Source organism: Gopherus flavomarginatus, chromosome 5, assembly GCF_025201925.1.
Source record: "Gopherus flavomarginatus isolate rGopFla2 chromosome 5, rGopFla2.mat.asm, whole genome shotgun sequence".
Lineage (NCBI taxonomy): Eukaryota > Metazoa > Chordata > Testudines > Testudinidae > Gopherus > Gopherus flavomarginatus.
Window position 1 is genome coordinate 89,650,557 of NC_066621.1, and position 19,483 is coordinate 89,670,039.

Consider the following 19,483-nt stretch of genomic DNA (forward strand, 5'->3'; position numbering starts at 1 on the left):
TACTACGGAAACCTAAATTGCTGCCATTTAGAGCAAAGTCAGTACTATATCTGTTGAAAAGTCAATGGGATTGAAAGAAGGCCTTCCTAAAGAAGGCAATATCTCAGGATTTGCTGAAACTGAGTTTTAATCCTTGCTGTTCCAACAACTGCATTTTTTTTACCTTTGTCGTCTTCTGTTTTTCATGTTCTACATAAACATATTGGAAAAAAGTAATTTAAAAAATTTGTCATAATGTACAACTCAAAATTAATCACTGTTGAGCAGATTAGAAGTTCCTCTTTCTGCATTATGAACTTAAAATCTATTTTTAAGTCAAAACTTTAGATGTGTTCATCTAAGTTTGTTTTTCATTTGTAGTATATGAAATTTTATCCACTGGTTTAAAATATATGCAGTATATATCCATGAATTTCATACTTGTTTTAAATTGAGATTATCTATTTGCAATTATATAGGGTGCTACAGTGCGCAATGAAATGGATTCTGTCATCATTAGTCGAATAGTGAAAGGGGGTGCTGCAGAGAAGAGTGGGTTATTACATGAAGGGGATGAAGTTCTGGAAATTAATGGCATTGAGATTCGAGGAAAAGATGTTAATGAAGTTTTTGATTTGCTGGTAAGTGCCTTCACCCCCCCGCCCCCCCCCCCCCCCCCCCCCAGAATCTTAAAGTTGCCACTCCTATTTAAAAAAAAAAAAAATTGGATCCTACTATTTGACTTTTCTGTAGAAATGCATATATATTGGAATAATTATAAATCTTAACCCACGTAGTGATATAATGATGCATTTGCTTATAGGGCCTGGATTTTCTTGGAGTTTGTATTGCACTTTGAAAACAGTAAATGTTATTTATTGGAATCCCTGATTCTAACAATCAGTCAGGTATTTGTGCTGTAGATTACTGGAGTCTTGTTTTTTGTTATAGGCTGACATGCATGGCACTCTGACATTTGTGCTGATACCCAGTCAACAGAGCAAGCCGCCTCCTGCCAAGGAGACAGTTGTAAGTGAAATCTATGTTAATCTTACAACCATTGTTTTTCACCTAGTGCTTACAAAGGTCTGTTGTGGGTCATTTTACAGGATGAAACAAAAGAAATTGATTTAGACATCAAAGATTTGAGTAACACTGCTGAAAATAATCACAGGTGACCTCCTAGGGCAGTGGTTCTCATGCAGGGGTCCGTATACACAGAGATCTTCCAGGGAGTACATCAACTCATCTAGATAATTTGCCTAGATCTATAACAGGCTACATAAAAAGCACTAGCGACATCAGTACAAACTAAAATTTCATACAGACAAAATGAAAAAGTAAGTAATTTTTCAATAAATAAGTGCGCTGTGATACTTTTTTGTATTTTTGTGTCTGAGTTTGTAAGCAAGTCGTTTTTAAGTGAGGTGAAACTTGGGGGTATGCAAGACAAATCAGACTCCTGAAAGTGGTACAGTAGTCTGGAAAGGTTGAGAACCATTGGCCTTGGGAATTCCACCAAAATGTGATCATTTGTGCTCAGTTTATGGCCTTGTCTATGCTTGCAGCGACATGTAGAGTACTTGTAACTACACACCACAATGAAAGACTTTAGTGGGAGGAGGCAGTGGAGTCTTTCACTGAGGCAGGGGAAGGCTCCAGCAGCTCCCTGATGCTGGAATCTTTTACTGCAGCAAGGAAGCAGCAGGACCCTACACTGCTAAAAACAGTGCAGACCTGAGAGGCCCTGCTTGGGTATGTAGAGAGCTATGCAGGCTGTATACGTTAGTGTTCTGGCATGTCTGTACTCTACTTACCTAAGCACTGTCTCACCATCTACACTGCTGTTTATACCTGTGCTAGCTGGGTGTCCAGTGTCTGTACTCTACATGCTGCTGCAAATTTGACCTACCCTGTATATCATTGCTTACTGTCAGTCACTAAACATGTACAAGTAAGAAATGCTACATCTAGAGATGCTTGTACTTCTGAAATTTTCTGATGTTCCATATCTTTTTTTTTTCTTTTGAGAATATTCGTTTGTCCATTACAGATAGGGGGTGGAATTAAAAAGTGGTGGGTTGTGCCTTAACTTGCAAAACTTATCGGGGGAGGGGGGAAGGCAGTAAATTGAAGATCTTTCTAAAATGTCCGTCTCTAGCTAACGGTGTCTTGAGTTATCTTTAACGTGGACTATAGCAGCTTACGTAAAGCATTATGCAGCATTTATTGAAAGATGAACAAAACCTTTAAATTGCAGTAACATGGTGCGAAACTGATAAGCAAGTGTCACTTATAATGAAACCTCATCTATAATTAAGTAAAAATTAAATCTCTGTTATCTTTAATGCATTCCTATGGAGTTGTACTACTTTTTATAATGAAACACAAATCTAGTTGCAAGGAATATTGGTCATTTGATGCTGACCAATCAGAATAGTTAATACTGCATTCACTACTCTTTATGTGCCTGTAGATTTTTTGCTGTCATTGAAGGTCAGTAAAGGTAACCTGAGACCTATAGTTATCTCCTTAATCCAGGTTAAATTTCTGAAATATTAGTAAAACATCTTTCTGGGGGTTTAGCAGAAAAACCTAGAAAAATGACAATGTGTGTTTTGGTTTTTTTTATTTATTTATTTTTTTTAAAGATCGGAGAGAGCTTGTGGAATCATAAATAAATGCAGCAAAGAATCCTGTGGCACCTTATAGACTAACAGATGTTTTGGAGCATGAGCTTTCGTGGGTGAATACCCACTTCCTCAGATGCATGTCATGCAAAGCTCATGCTCCAAAACGTCTGTTAGTCTATAAGGTGCCACAGGATTCTTTGCTGCTTTTACAGATCCAGACTAACACGGCTACCCCTCTGATACTTGACATAAATAAATGATCAGTGATCTATAAATTTGGCACCGATGTGACCACTACTGGGCTATTGTGTCCACAATTTAAGAAGGATGTCGATTAAACTGGAGAGGGTTCAGAGAAGAGCCACGAAAATGACTAAAGGATTGGAAAACGTGCTATAAACTGATAGTGAGAGACTCAGTGAGCTCAATCTATTTAGCTTTACAAAGAGAAAGTTAAGGGGTGACTTAATCATATGTTGTAAGTACCAGCAGGGGGAACAAAAATTTGATAATTGGCTGTTCAATCTAGCAGAGAAAAGTATAATAAGATACAACGGCTAGAAGTTGAGGCTAGACAAATTCAGACTGGAAATAAAGTTAAAAAAAAAGTTAAGACTTATCAACCATTGGAACAATTTACCAAGGATTGTGGTGAATTCTCCATCACTGGCAATTTTTAAATCAAGTTGGATGTTTTTCAAAAAGGAATTAATTCACAGAAGGCCTGTGGTATGCAGGAAACTAGATGATCACAGTGGTTCCTTCTGGCTTTGATTTATAATCTGTCAGTTTGTTTCTTACATATAGCCATCATTGTGTTTGAAAACTGTAATTCAGACAGTAATAAAACTCTGCTACTAATGAAGTGATCTCTTCCCCAAAAACATTATTTGACTATAAGCAGGTTCTACTGCACATACAATACTGCCTCTAAGGATTTTCTTTACTTTCATAAAAATAGGCAATTGACTGTATTTCCACGTTCTGTAAAAGGAGTGTGTGTTCTCAGTTCTTCTCACCAAACTTTTCACCATGTATGAAACTACTCCGTGTATTCTGTGACTATAATTCCTATTTAAATTTTTATGTAGTGAAAAACAGTTATATATATAATGGAAGATGGATGCTGCAGCAGCAGTGTGAAGTGAGATTTTTTGTTTTGCCATATAACTGACTAATATTACTTGGTAAACTCCCTTCATTAATTAGATAGAGGCATGATTTTCATCATACTAAAGTCCATGTCTATCACAGTGGACTTCCATGCTGTTTGCAGCTTGGAGACACAGTCAGACCAGTCAGCCTTCCTGCCAGTGACTATGCCCCTCCTCTGACGAGCCCACTAGTTTCATTTTTGCCTTCACAGAAGTGGGTGCATGGTTCCAGGCCTTCCTGTCTTCAGAGACTTTTTTAAAAGACTTTTTTCCTGTTTTAAGGAACTAATTTGGCTACAGATTCTCAAATTATATTCCAGAATTACCTCTTTTTGGCAAAGGGAATAGATTCCATCCTTCCCAAAGATACTGTAGCAGTTGGAACCCCTGTTTACCTGTATGGAATGCAGCACGGTGGGGAAAGCAAAAATGTGTGCCTCTTGTACCACTCCCTTCAACTGTCTTGGTGGGGAGTTCTGCCTTGTCTGTGGGCAGGATCTAGGCTTTTCACAAGTTTAGTGCTTCTTAGCAGAAAGCTGACAGAATTCCCTTAGCACAGTAATTTTTGGCCCTGCAGAGGCATAGCAGTACTATCCATGACAGACTACATATACCTCTGCCAAGGCCAGTTCCTTCTTGACCACACCTAAAGAAGAAATGCCCTGCTGTGATTAGTCTTGTGTGGCTATTATAAGAACAGGCATATCTATTATACTTGTTAGCTAAATTCCTTAGTAATTTGGCTGACACCTGGGTTTTGTGCTCTGTGACACCTAGCTCTGTGCTTGTTGTACAGACAAAACTACACAGGATCTTTTCAGGGGGCAAGACAAAGATGCCACATTTATTATAACAATCTGATTTGTGACCAATAACTAATATCTTAATCCTTATACACACACATTTTACCTAATACCTACACACACACACACACACACACACACACACACACACACACACACACACACACACACACACACACACACACACACACATCCATCCATCAGATGTTCTGCAGCTGCTGCATAGTTACCAGTCCTGAGGGTAGCTTAAGTTCATGGCTTGATTTTGCAGCTTGGGTTCGTAGCTTGTGGCGGCTAACTGGCCAGGAAAGCCGGGCACAAGGACCAGCTGGGTCTCTGTTGGGCATGCACCGATGTCCTTCCATGTTGGCAGCAGAATGTTACCCTCCAAAGTTTTCCATCTCATCCATCCTTTTTGTAGGCTTTAGTTTGAATCCAGAGTCTATAGGTCTTGCTGTGTCACGCTGCCTCTGGGTTTGGTGATTGATCACCCGTCAATTGCAGGCGTGACTTTCAGCCTGGGACCTGGCTTTGATCTTCCTTCTATGGTACCTTTTTCTTTTTAGGGTGGACACTTTTTACTTTGTTAGGGCTCTTGTCTGCATCTTCAGCTGTTGGTGTTTGAACTTTATTTCATCAGGATAGGCTGGGGCTGGAGGTTGATTCCATCATCCATCCATACCTCAGTCACACATCTAAACTAATAAGATTACAGCAGGGTTTGCAAAAATGAAGGTTGGAGGAAGCTTTTACAAAATGGAGTGAGCGTTTTAAAATGGAGTTTGAATTAAAATATGGCAAACAGTGAACAAAAGTTACAGTATAGACAAGTGTAGTGGATGATGAACAGAAGTTACATTAATAAAGTGAACAATTAAAAACAATTTCATTTATCAGTTCTACACGCTGCAGTACATTTTCCAGTGCTTCGGGCTGTCCACTTAGAGGGCCTTGTTGTTCGGTTTCTGTAATGTTAATGATTTGGTACATTTTATTCTTGGCACACCTTTTCAGCACATTTAATTTCAGTTCTCTGCCACCTTGAGTATCCTGGATTTTACTCATCCATGCTTTCGCCTACTTCACCTTATCACATATTCCTTATGTGACTGATGCACCTGGCTCAACCAGGCCTGTGAGGCCAGTGACAGCTGTAGAAAGCCTTTGCCCTGGTTGATTTTCCTCCAAAGAGAATTACCAGGAACTCAGAGAAATTATCCATTAGAGTGTAGACTTTGCCTTAGGTCAGTGTGAGCGCCCTTTAATGTAGGGTATGGCTGCAAAGGCTGCTACTCTGAGTGGATTCCTTCAGCTTGGCTGCAGATATCTAATTTGCAACCAGCTCAGCAAGCAGGTGCCTGGGGTGGCCAAGGGGAAGGGGCAGCACATTGGGCTCTTTGGCGGCAATTCAGCAGCGGGTCCCTCGGTCCCTCTCGGAGGGAAGGACCTGCCACCAAAGAAGAAAGTGGTGTGGTGGAGGAGGCGCCGATCGCGATCATGCCTTTTTTTTTTTTGCTTCTTGGGGCGGCAAAAACCCTGGCGCCAGCCCTGTTTGCAGCAGAAGAAATTCAAGGACCTGCTATATGCCAAAGAGAACCTGTTTCGGGAGCAGATGCAAGCCGCTTTACAGAGAGGAAAAATAACATGCACACTAGTGTCTTGGGCCTGTGTCGTATCCCTCGTGGCCCTCGTTTAAAAGATGCAAACAAAAAGTTTCTCTTTATAAACCATCTACAGTAGATTTCAAAGGATCCCAACTCCAGAGTGGGGTCACCTCATCAGCTGCAGAAGTTGACTGGTTCTAAGCCCAGTTCCTACAAGCAGCAAAAGCTGTGGGGTTCCAGAATGTGTACCCTATGTGCTACTTTCAGTATCCTGCCAGAATATCCCCGCTAGGAGCAAACTTAAAAGCTGTTTACACCTAGTCGTCTCTGGTCACCTTGGACACGTGGTGCAAGTTCAGTTCAGTGAAGTAACTGAATCAGGCTTTCAGGAATACTTCCAGGTTGTCAGTGCCCAAGAATGATCTCTGTCTTTTCAGTATCAGGAAAAATGCTTCAGGAAATCCAATCCCTCCTGGCAAAGACCGTCATCAGTTTGTGCCATGTCGTGAAAAAGGAAATGGATTTTATTCTAAGTACTTCCTGATAAGCAAAAAAGCCAGGAGGACCCTGACGCTTCCAGGATCTCAAGAAATTAAATCATTATCTGGTCAGAGAAAAAAATCTGAGCTAAGAAAGTTGTATAGGCTTTGTGATAAGAAGTGCTAACACAAGAATCGGAGTCCGGTGTAATGTCTTCAGAGAAGCAGAACTACAGATAAGTAGTCTTCCCTTTTAGCCAAAATTAAATAGCAAAGCTAGGAGTTTGCATCTAAAAGTGCCACCAAAACCCCTACATGTGTCTCCATTAACTTGATTAACTGGATTGAACTATTTCACCTCAGTGTTTTAGTCATTTGTATGAAAGAATTTTCATGCCTTCATCTTCAGTTTCTAAACTTCCCCCAAATTGGTATAGTTTTATTTTCCCCATCATTATAGATACATTAGTAGCACCGTCCATACCTGCATACAGGAGACTGACTCAAATATTGAAATTGCAACTTGTCACAATTTTGCTCTTGTTTCACAGCCAAAGGGAGAGAATGTTTTAGGGGACATGAATCATTGGAATTACTAAATATTTTTCCCTTTTATTTTTATATCTCTTGTTTCCTAGATACACGTGAAAGCACATTTTGACTATGATCCTTCTGATGATCCTTACGTACCTTGCCGAGAGTTAGGTCTGTCTTTTCAAAAGGGAGATATACTCCATGTGATCAGCCAAGAAGATCCAAACTGGTGGCAGGCCTACCGAGATGGAGATGAAGACAATCAGCCTTTGGCAGGCCTTATCCCAGGTACAGTGCAATGTAACCAAAAACACAGATGTGCAAAAGTTTTGAGGTGCCATTGTTTGGAATACAAGCCACTACAGCAGGTGAAAAGTCTTGAAAGAGACTTTTATATCCTGGAGTTTGGCTGGTTAAATGTCCATCTGTTGCTTGAACATCTTTTGAGCAGAGAGAACCACTATGATGGTTTTGTGATACAGAAATTAATTTACATGTTCAAAAAATAGTTACCTATTTCTTAGCAAGCTGGTGTTAATTTTCTCATAGATAAGCATCCACTGGTATGTCTGCCAATCACAGATTAGACCTGATCATTCCACCAGTTTCTTCTTTTTTTCCCGTTGAGTCCAAATTTCCTCTGCTGTCTGCTTCAGCAACACTTGCACTTCAACCCCAGTTTACTCTGCCATCCTCTGAGAAAGCAAATTTAGGCTCAGTAAATACAGAGAGAAATAGATAGAGAAATTCCTCTTTCAAACTGCTGGGAACTCCAGATTAATTGGATTGTCAATCATTGGAACCAGTGTTCGCCTTCCATTGTGGAGCATCAGCAAGAGAGTTATTTATTAAGATCTTATCTGTTACACCCGTGCAATGCAAATCCACTGGCAGCAATATGGTGAACAAGAAATAATTCTGAAGACAGGTGTTTCACAAGTGTGACTTCATTACTTTGTGGTGTTTGCATGACATGAAAAGGAATCCAGTTTGATTCTTTAAGTCCAGGCTGATTTTGCAGGGCTGGAATTCATCTGGAAAAAACAACATTTTTTACCTGCAAACTGAGCATATTTAATATGAAAATCATTGAGAAACAATGAAATTCTTCTATAATCACTCTTCAAAATAGAATTGCTCAGAGTGATACTAAGGATACACTTCTCTTCCTTGAGAGGGGTATGTTGGGAACGCTACAGCACTGGTTCTCAAACTGGAGGTTGGGACCCCTCAGGGGGTTGTAAGGATATTACCTAGGGTGTTGTGATCTGTCAGCCTCCACCCCAAGCACCGCTTTGCCTCCAGCATTTCTGATCATGTTAAATGTATAAAAAAGTGTTTTTAATTTGTATGGGGGGGTCTCGCTCAGAGGCTTGCTATGTGAAAGGAGTCACCAGTACAAAAGTTTGAGAACCACGGTGCTACAGTGAATGACAGTTTTCTAAATAACTTTCTCCTTTTATAAGTGTTTTCATGGTACTTCTTAAATGGAAGGATTCAGCTCTTTGAGAATCATAGACATTTAAAGATGGAAAAATCATATTGGATCATCCAGTCCCTGTGCAATATCCCTTATTTTGAAGGATTACACTTCAGTCAGTTGCCTACGTTCCACACAAATTCACCATCTCCTTACTTTCATTGTTTAAAATTATATACATTAACTGTAGTAATGAAACCGAGATGATAGAAAGTTATTTGCCCTAAAAGAATGAATTCCATAGAATTTAAGTTTCATGTATGACACATTGTCCCTCATTTTGGATCTTTGTCACACAGTGTGTATCACTTGGGCCTTAGCAGATTGAGAGATATGATGATAATGTAGTTGTGTAATTCTGAGAAATTAGTTAAAGAAAACTGGCATCTTGCTTGTAAAAGGAAATAGGCATTGTTTCCCAATGCTAACTGCTTTTATGTACCTTTTTTGTACATTAAGGAAAGAGCTTTCAACAGCAAAGAGAAGCAATGAAGCAAACCATAGAAGAAGACAAGGAGCCAGAGAAATCAGGTTGGATATATATTCTAAAGAAAATTTCTGAACTGTCGTACCAATGTTAATTCAAGTGGTGTCTCTGATATTTTGGTATCAAAGGCCTTTTCACATGCTTTTTCATATGCATGCTTTTTTGTACAGCGTGGCTTCTTTCAGGGTTATGCTCTACCAGCTCCATAATGGATTTTAACTTTGCACTGAACTTGGATACCAGTTCAATTACAGGTTGCCCTTCTGAGTCATTGTTCCCTTCCTACAAATCTGACCAAATCTAGTGGGCCCTATGACCTTTCTTCTGTATAAGAAATTGAAGGGGCAAACCCTGTCGATTCTTGAGGTACTTCTCTATAAGTAAACAATAGGTAATGCAATAGCATGTCCGAGTCCCTTGCCTTTCTATGTACCTACACTGTTAGCATGAATTTGAGCGTCCCATTAAATCTTTCATCCCATTTGTTTCTGGGTGATATGGGGTAGACTTTTTAATTGTTTTAGCCCACACCTTTTGCACAGTTGAGAGAATGTGGGATGTGAAATTTTACCCACGAACTGGCAGTATTTCTTTTGGAAAAACCCACTCTAACAACTGTGAAGATGAGTGCAGTTGCCACTGTTTCTGCCTCTATATTAGAGAGGGCCACTGCCTCTGGGTATCTGGGGTCAGCTACCACCAACATATATTTTTTCCCATTTTTGGACAGTTTAGGGAATGAACGAATAATGTTCATGGCAACCTTATGGATTGCTTCTCCCTTTACAGGTAATGCAGCACCCCTGGTTAGCCTGGTGCTCACCTGTGCAGAGCTAAGTGTGTGCTCCTGCTGGCAGTGGTGGTGGAAAGCCCAAGCCCTTTTCTGGACAAGTGGGGCAGGTTCTTAGAGGACATTAGTACAGCAGGCCCACCCCCACCACAACCTAGATAGCAAGGAGGCTGCTCCAAACCCCAGTCTGGGACACAGAGGCAAGCTTCTGGGATACACATCCCATCCCTTCCCCTCCCCCTCCACTCAACCTCAGCCATCCATCTGAGAGATCTGATCAGGAGCTTCTTCAAGCCCCACCCCACTCGTCATGGTTTCTAACACAGGGAGCCCTCTGTCTGGGGAGAGTGGGGAGCCCTGGGCACCCACTTCTGCTGCTCTCACCGGAGGAGTTACCTGACTGAGTGCCTAGTCAGGCTGCTGTTTGGGGCTGCCTCTCCAGCAATGTGTCTCTCTCTCACTGCCTGGCTGCCTCTGTAAACTCAGGTGGCTCTTGGTCAGCAGGTCAGGTCAGGTGGGAGGTATCAAAGGCACCTCCTTCATTACACTGCCCTGGGCAATTGCCCTGAGTGCCCTGGTCAAAGGCTGAGCCTGCAGGTCAATGCGGTGAAAACCTGGGATGCCATTATGAGCAGGGGCCAACTGCTCTGCTGTCGTGCTGCTCCTGTTCCCTGCCTTGGAGTCAGCCGTGACCAGCTGCTCCTGGGAGCTTTCCTGTCTGCTGGGGCGAGGGGGGATGCTGATGTCAGTGTCCCCCCACCCTTGCCCATGTACCCCATCTCCACAGAGTGGAGGAGGAGGGAGAGACACAGGGCTCAGGAGTGAGATGGTGCTGCTGGAAGTGCTGCTGTCTGAACAAGCCTTCAGGCTGGTGAGTGCTGCTCTGCTTAAAGGGACAGCATGCTGTCTCTCATATGGTCCCCCGTCCCATCCCCCCCTGCCCCCCCCCCCCCCCCACACACACGTTTCTCTCTCTGACACACTCCCCAATACATGCTTGTATTATTGTTGTTATTACTTCTTGGTATTTCCTGCAATGCACATAGTCTCTGTAATTTTATTCTTTCAAAGTTGTTAAGGATTAGAGTGCTATTCTTTCAGTTTTTTGACTGGTGTGTGCATTTCATAATTTTATTTCTTTCATATTTACATTCAGTTCTTTGAGTAATGAGTTCTAAAATGTCTAACCTGTCCTGGCTGGAGTAATTAATTATTATTACTTTTATTATCATATTGTGCTTTGTCATTCACTATTTAAAGTGGTACAGTCAAATAATAGTATCCTTCTATAAGGTAAATTTAGCTTGTACTAACCATAGTAGTGCCAGTTTAAAAAACATAAGATGAAACACACAACTTTAGACACTGGGCAGATGAAAGTTGCTTATTTTTTAGTTGTATCTGTAAAATAACTTAAAATTTGCATGAAAGTAAATGCAGTTCCAGTTATGATACCAATAGCAGTGATGGAGTCGTGCTGGTGAGTCACATACATTATTATGATCAGTAAGCATAAATGCCAAAATCATTAGAAAAACAAATTCCTTTTCTTAATAAGAGTGGGGACGGGGGACCTTAATCATGTATGTTAAAATTAAGTATTTTTTAGTGAAATGAAAAACAGTTGACTAAAATAAAGTAGATAATGGCAGTAACACAATGTGTGTTTTGAGAAAGTAAGCAGTTTTTTTTTTATTTATCTTTACTAGATACAGTGTACGAAGTATCAACCATGGGTTTCTGATTATGTATGAAAGTTCCAGAACTGATACCTCAAGGCTTGGGATTGGGAATATTTTGCTGTATTATTTCCTGATCTTTTATATATAAATTTTAAATCTGGCTTTAATTGGAGTTTATATTATTTTTTCTTTTTTACACGCACACGCACACACTTTTGTAAAATCTGAAATGGTGTCCAGGTGAGCCAGGAGTGGCTAGAGGGCTGCACGAAGGCCGTGGGCTCTTGCAAGATGCCACCCTTAATTCTGCGTTGCTGCTGACGGTGGTGGTGCTATCAGAGCTGGGTGCCCAGCCAGCACCCACCAGTATCAGGCTGTCCTGCCACTGCTTAAATTGCGCAAGGGCTGAACTCTGTCATCTCTTTCAATACAAATTAAATACTGGGGGAGGCAGTGGGGGCCAGAGGTGATGGAAGGGGGGAGCCTTTGGGAGCCAGGGATGATGGATGTGGGACACCAAAATACAAGTTTGCCCAGGGTGCCATTTTCTCTAAGGCCAGTCTTGGGTCTAGTTGAAGTTGTAGTACAGGTCATGAATGCATTTTTCTATGTACATAAATTTGTAGATTCATACCCATAGTTTGTAGATATGTCCTAATGACCATTAAGTTCAGAACATGACAAGGTTTCATAAAAGACCTTACTCGATACGCTTTTACAGTACCATAATACAGTATGCAGTCAGTTGGTTCAACTGCTCATTTTTGGGGTTTAAACCTTCCATTCTCTCCTTGGAGTATCTGGACTCTGATTGTCACAGGGACTCTGGAGCTTTGTCTACATACAGAATTTTAGGAAATTCTCCCACCTGTTGATCTAGCACAGATAGGATAATTCTCTGAAATTCTAAATGTAGGCAAGAAGTTTGTGTAGGAACTTTTAATACTCAAATGGTGTTCTCATAGCACATGCAGATCTCATTAGAGTAATTCAAGAGAGCTGCAAGAGATGAGCCTCTCACTGTCTGAGAGGAATTTCATCCACCACCCCTCAGTTGCTACAATAGTGACAGAGGTGGGTTAGAAGAAAACTTCTAAAGATCTGTGCACTCTGAGACCACCTTAACTAGACAAGGGTGGATAAAGACTGGTCAAAGCAACGAAGAGAAGGTCCTTATCAGCTGTCTTGTATGAATTGGCAGGGATGAGGGATATTGAGGCAATCAGAAAGTAAGAGTTTATAATAGTCAAGACACAAAATAAGAGTGTATGGTCAAGAGTTTTTAACAGTAAAGACCTAACAGAAAGGGTGGCCCTTGGAAATGTGGAAGAAAAGGTGGGAGTATTTGATGTACTGGATGTATTAGGTAAGAGAGCAAGAAGAGTTAGATGATCTCAGGTTACGAGTCTGAGCAATGCAGGAGGCTCTTGGTATTGTGTTGTAGGAGTTATATGAATCTAATACTACATATCTGTAATCTATAGAAACTTTTATTTCTTAATTTACTTAAATACAGGTAAAATATGTAGAAAGACAAAATGTATCCTACCATCTTTAAGTATACAGCAGGAAAAAGAAGCTTTGGTTTTATGTGCATTTCTGATTCTAGTGATTTTTTAATTTGACTTTCAGGAAAACTCTGGTGTGCAAAGAAAAATAAAAAGAAACGGAAAAAAGTTTTGTACAATGCCAATAAAAACGATGGTAAGTAGTAATAACCCTGCTGTGAACTGTATGCCAGATTTAGAATTACACTTCTACCCTGACATAATGCCACCCGATATAACGCGAATTGCGATATAACGCGAATTCCGATATAACGCGATAAAGCAGCGCTCTGGGGGGGTGGAGCTGCTCCTTCTGGCGGATCAAATCAAGTTCAATATAACACGGTTTCACCTATAATGCGGTAAGATTTTTTTGGCTCCCGAGGACAGCGTTATATTGAGGTAGCGGTGTATCTTGTTAAAATGTCCTGAACATTCTTTGCCTTGCTATAACAGTGACAAACACATTTTATGTGCTACATAAAGCTTGTCCCTGCTATTTCATATTGAATGTTGTATGCATATTCAATATGAGACTGAAACTGTGTCCCCAGAAAGTTCCTTCCAGTGGAGTTCTATATACAAAAGTACCTTTGGGATTCATGGTAAATGCAAATTAGATGTATGACAAAGTCTTAAAAAAATTGAATTTTTTTATAGATATAAATACCAAGAAATAATCGCTGAATTACTGTTTCTTTATTAGAAACGTGATTTATAAACATATCAGCAAATTTATTCCCTAAACCCATGCCATTAGGGCCTGACAGCACACTTACATTCCTCTTCCTGTCAGAAGAATTTCATAGCTGAATAGCGCAATCCTGGAGAAATAACCAGAGGCAATGAGATCTTTCCAGTTCTCAGCCACAAGGCTGATACACCTGTCAGAGGGACTCAAGTGAGAGGTGCACAGTGAGAAAGGAAGGGATATGGGTTTCCCTAAGCTCCATACATTGTGTGTCAGGCTCACACTGCATTTAATACTGCCATATAGTAATAGTGTTGTTATACCCATGTTACCAGGATATGAGAGAGACAAGATGGGTGAGGTAGTGTCTTTTATTGGACCAACTTGTGTTGGTAGAAGAGAGAAGCTTTTGAATGCCACAGAGACCACTTAAAATGAAGTGGGCAATTAACATCTCTGCAGTCATCGGACAAATGAGAGTTAGTAGGTTAAAAATTGTTATAGTGAGCCATAAAAACAGTGTCTCCATTGAGTCCATGATTCTTAGTGTCTAGTAGAGTTGTGAATTCAAATTCCCAGCCTCTTCTTTTGAAGGGGTTATATAGTTTTTCTTGGGAGGATGAGGACTGCGAGATCGGAGATGGAGTGATTGCTTTGTGTGAAGTTTTCAACCACAGGTAATAGGATGTTTGTCTGTCTTTTTATCATATTCCTATGAGTTTATTTGAGAGGGATAGAGATTGTCTGGTTTATTTGAGAGGATAGATAGTTGTTGCTGGGGCATTTGATGCACTGATGAGGTACACCGCATGTTGTGATTGGCATATTAGGACCCATAGGTCTTGAAGGGTGTGTTGCGGGGGTTATTAATCATCGTAACCATAGAAATAGGTCTGCAGGTTTTGCATCTGTTGGTCTGGTGCTGCTTTTGAATTAGTGTATCCTGGTCTGTGGAAAGCTTGCTTCTGATGATGAGCTTAAAAAGGCTGGGGGTATGAGTTGATACCCCATATGGAGTAGAGGTGTGTGGGGTTTTGTTTTTTGTTTTGTTTTCCTGTACTGAAACAGGTTCTCTTGAGCATATTCTGTAGTATCTGAGTGCCTGGCTGTAGATAAGATTCCTCCTTGTATCTGGGATGGTTAATTGATCTGTGGAGGTAAGTGTGATGATCCATGGGTTTCTTGTTTCATTTTAAGTGATCTCCTGCAATGTGTTAACCCCTTACACTTAACAATCTGTCCCATCTTGTATTTAGCTCTGACGCTCTGGTTACCTTTTCCACTCCTGAAGAGGAGGTCTGTGAGAGTTGGTTCAATAAGAGATAGTATCTCACCCACTTTGTCTTTGTCATGTAGTAATAACATCAGTCATGTCTATATCTGGTCGTCATCTTTGTTTTAAATGTTTTTCATGAGGTTTGTTTTGTTTGCTTGTTTTTCTCTCTGAAGATTATGACAATGAAGAAATTTTAACCTATGAGGAAATGTCACTGTATCACCAGCCAGCAAATAGGAAAAGGCCCATTGTTCTGATTGGCCCACAGAACTGCGGCCAGAATGAACTACGTCAGAGACTAATGAATAATGAAGTAGATCGCTTTGCAGCTGCAGTTCCTCGTAAGTTTGAAGGGAGGATGTGACACAATGGGGTACAATTCAGACTAGTGGGGGGCTGTCACTCCTGCCCTGCAACCTTGGGCGCCTTACAATGCGTTGCTGAAGTAGTTCCCACCTGGGAAACTATCTTAGTTGCAAAGCAGACTTTCTCACCACATGCTCTAGTAGATTACTGACCATATTTTCAGGTCAGGGCCCCTCCCCAAAGTCCAACAGCTGTTTCCTTTTGTCTTCTCAAGTGCAGAAAAAGAGATGTGCAGGGAGGGGGGAGAGAGGTGCCCCAGCATGGTGTTAGGTGCTGCTGGAAGTGCTTTTTTTTCCCCTCCCAGATAGGACATAAAATTGGGACACTTACAGTAGTCAAAAATCCCATGGAACACTTCATAATAGTGATTTTAACATGGGGGTCCTGGCTAAATTCCAATTTGGGATGATTATACTCTGCTTTCCTAAATTCCCCCTGCAGTTTCCATTCAATACGATATTCTCCACTACGTGTCCTGAATTATGTTGCTGTGTGTTGTTAAACAGCTGGAGCTTTCCATCCAAAGTGGCTGCATAGTGAAGGGATTTCTTTTCTAGTTGGTAAAGAGTTTCCAGATCATTCTGAGTGAAAATCACTAAATGCAAGATCAGTATCATATAATTGTCACAGACTAATCTGTTTAATGATACTTATTTTTGAAAAGAGAATAGCTGCCCTTTTGTCTAATTGGATATTGCACAGTACTATAGCCTGAAAAGGTGTGTTACTCCTGAACCATTTGGAATTTGAGAAGTACACCCATTTTTTTTCTCAACGTTAGTTTGGCTGTTGTTAATTTCAGATACCACTCGGAGTAGGCGAGAGAATGAAGTGGCTGGCAGAGATTACCATTTCATCTCACGGCAGGCATTTGAGACTGACATAGCTGCAGGGAAATTTATTGAGCATGGCGAGTTTGAGAAGAATCTGTATGGTACCAGCATAGACTCTGTGCGGCAAGTAATCAACTCTGGCAAGATATGCCTTTTAAATCTCCATACACAGGTATTACATTTCATTGCAGCAGTTGTTATGAAAACTGAACATGTTAATGAAGGAACTACATCTGGTATTAGTAAAACCACACTGGTGGCCTGTGTGAAACGAACACCTGGTCACAATCCATTTCCTACTAATCCGTCTGTATGTAGCCTGTTCAATCCCTAGGGCTGCCCCTTTTATATATTGTTCAGGCATTCTGACAGATAAGGTATAGGAAGCTTGTATATCTACAGCATGATCCATATCTGTTCTGTAGATAAATAGTACTTGTGAAAAGTGCTCTGGAAACTGAAGCCCTAAGTACTTTTAAGTTTTTTAAGGAATGTTGATAATGCCCACCTTCCCCCACTGCTGTGGAATCCTCTTACTGTCTGGACTCTGAAATCTTGCAGATGGTGGAGTAGTTTGGGGACGGTACCTCTCTTTTCACCTAAGGCACTGATTTGCAAGGGAATGCTCATGCAGTCCCCAGAAAGAACAGCTCTAGCAGATGGAATATACAGCAATACTTTTAAACAACTCCAGTTACTGATATGACCTCTTTTTAGCCTTTGCTATCTTGTAAAATTACAGCAAAGGCTGTAAAATGTTATGAGCCCTCCTGCCATTGTTCCACAGAGGGCAATGAGTTTGCAACACTTAACTATATGTGTGTGTTGACCCGGGGATAAATGCAAGTGAAATAGGATTGATAGCATGAATGCTCAATAATGTACCATCTAAACATGGGCCAGTGGTAGTGCTTTAACTGCATGTGGAATAAATCTGTGTAGTTGAGACCCTTGACTTAAGTGAAAGTTGAAGGAAAGGTATTCTGTACTTTGAGGGATCAAGCTTTTTTCATTCTAAACATATTTTGAAACATATGGTAAAACTCCAGCTCAGGTTGAAACTCAGCATGCAGTTTAGAGGGGAAACTTTCATCAAATGCTTGGAAAAGAGGGGATGGGGTTTCCTCCAATTAAATGACAATAACTTTAAAAGAAACTATTTAAAACAAAAATCTAGTGGTTTTGAAATTCAGAATTTTTTTCACTCCTGCAATTCATATGCTGGTGGGATTTATTTCAGAGAGACAGACGTGGGAAGGTGCTCACTACGGTGGTGAGTGAAGTATAAGAACTTGTATAGAGTAGAATAATTGATCTGTAATGTGACTGAATATTTTGTGCTGGTTTGGTTCAGCAGGGAAATTAACTTGCAATAGCCGAGGAATTATGATTAGCAAAGTACTTACTTCACTTGTCTAGTAATTAACTACTTTAAGAAATAACATTTATTTTTCAAGAATCTACTAAGGGATATTTAAGGTGGTGTAAAATTAGAATTGGCTGGAAATTTTCCAATGAAACAGTTCCATTGTAAAGTGCTAATTGGTCAAACCCAAAATATTTTGTGAAAACCTCTCAGGTTAGGTAAGTTGTTGGCGAATCAAAGGCAAGGTTCTGATGGGGCCATGGGAAACCTGCCGGCTTGCTGGTCTGCTAGGGAGCCAGCATATTACAAGTTGTGACTCTGGGACAGCTCCAGCCTATGGGCTGCCATGAGCCTGAGGACCTGGTCTTGCATGTTCCATGACTCTGGGGCAGGTAGACATGCCAGAACTTCCATGCTCACTGCCTTGAAGCTGGGAGCCTGAAACCCATAGGAGCTCCAGCTCTAGCCAGGGCTTGACCCCTAGCTCTACTGAAAGGAGCCTGGAAGACCATAGAACACCTATTAACGCTGGGGCTCTCGGGCCTTCTAAGCTCCGTGTTGCAGAACCTGGAAGACCTGGGATGTGCTCCCAGGATGTGCATCTCTGGGGCTGCTGCACATGCAGACTGCCCCAGGTTGGGGAGATCCACATGGCAGGGCTGCCCCAGAAGCACAGACCCCACTACCCTAACAGCTGCTAAGTGAAATTGACATTCACGTTGGTTTCACTCAGCCACTGTCAAGGTACTGGGGAGCAGATTTCATTTAGAAAACACCATATATCAGTCTTTCTGATTCATGAAATATTTTGGGGATTTCTAATTCACTAGAAACTTTGAAACAACTTGAATTCATTCCAATTTGGAACAAAACTAAATTTAGAAAAAGAAAATCTTTCTGCAAATCAGAAATCCCATTTTTGGTCAGCTCTATGTACAATAACCAGAGCACATACTTATTTAATAACAAGTAAAACTGCACATTAGAATTTAACTTTTTAGTAAAACCAAAATGATTTGGCAGGGTATTTTTATAGTCTAGTTATGCCAGCTACAGTATCACATATAATTGCCCTGTATTTGTTAAGCCCGTGTGTAAAATAGCAATTAGATAATCAAATACAAATAGTGGAAAATCACATTGGTGTAGTTACAAAGGAATTACGTAAATGATTTCCATTGTTTTCTTTTAAATATATACATTTGGAGAACTTTAACCCTATTTCAGAAGTTTAAAAATTCACATTTACACTAATCGTGCATTCCAATCAGTGTAGTGTAATATTCCATATTTCTCTAGGATGGTCCATGAGAGAATCTCAAAACATAATTAAAAATTAATTAATTAAACTTCTTAACACATTCTGTGAGGCTGGTCAGTATTTTTATTTTGAAAATGAGGAAGCTGAGTCACAGAGAGGTGATGACTTCTCCAGGGTCACAAAGAAGGAAGTCCTTCGAAGAGCCAGAAATAGAATCCAGTTCTCCTGACTCCCTATCCTGTGATCTTACCACAAAACTACAAAATAGATGCTTAGCACATCACTAATGCACTTGATGTGTCTTGATAAGATAAACTGAGAGGGGATAACTAGTTTTGTTTTTCTAATTCTAAGGTTAATGCTATATATGGAATTTTTGACAGTATGTAACAAGACTCATTATATACTGGTTCTCAGTTGTATATGGAGAAATTGCAACTGTAGTTTAAGGCTATTTGTACTATGGACACTGAAAGAAGTGTAATTAGTCTGAGTTCATATATTTAGTTTCTGCCAAG

General features: G+C 40.5%; 1 protein-coding gene and 1 long non-coding RNA gene across 6 annotated transcripts in view; one reads left to right on the plus strand and one right to left on the minus strand.

Moving 5' to 3' along the window:
• Positions 1 to 19,483, plus strand: part of PALS1 (protein associated with LIN7 1, MAGUK p55 family member) — a 126,323-nt gene that overhangs the window by 89,033 nt on the left and 17,807 nt on the right. For all 4 annotated transcript variants that reach the window (XM_050953508.1, XM_050953507.1, XM_050953511.1 and 1 more), the window contains 7 exons: positions 459 to 620; positions 931 to 1,008; positions 7,291 to 7,474; positions 9,126 to 9,197; positions 13,258 to 13,329; positions 15,313 to 15,480; positions 16,308 to 16,510. In XM_050953508.1, the coding sequence (XP_050809465.1) occupies positions 459 to 620; positions 931 to 1,008; positions 7,291 to 7,474; positions 9,126 to 9,197; positions 13,258 to 13,329; positions 15,313 to 15,480; positions 16,308 to 16,510 (939 nt within the window). The remainder of the gene's footprint in view (positions 1 to 458; positions 621 to 930; positions 1,009 to 7,290; positions 7,475 to 9,125; positions 9,198 to 13,257; positions 13,330 to 15,312; positions 15,481 to 16,307; positions 16,511 to 19,483) is intronic.
• LOC127051379 (uncharacterized) overlaps positions 1 to 19,483 on the minus strand; it is a 72,643-nt gene that overhangs the window by 36,493 nt on the left and 16,667 nt on the right. The window lies entirely within an intron of this gene.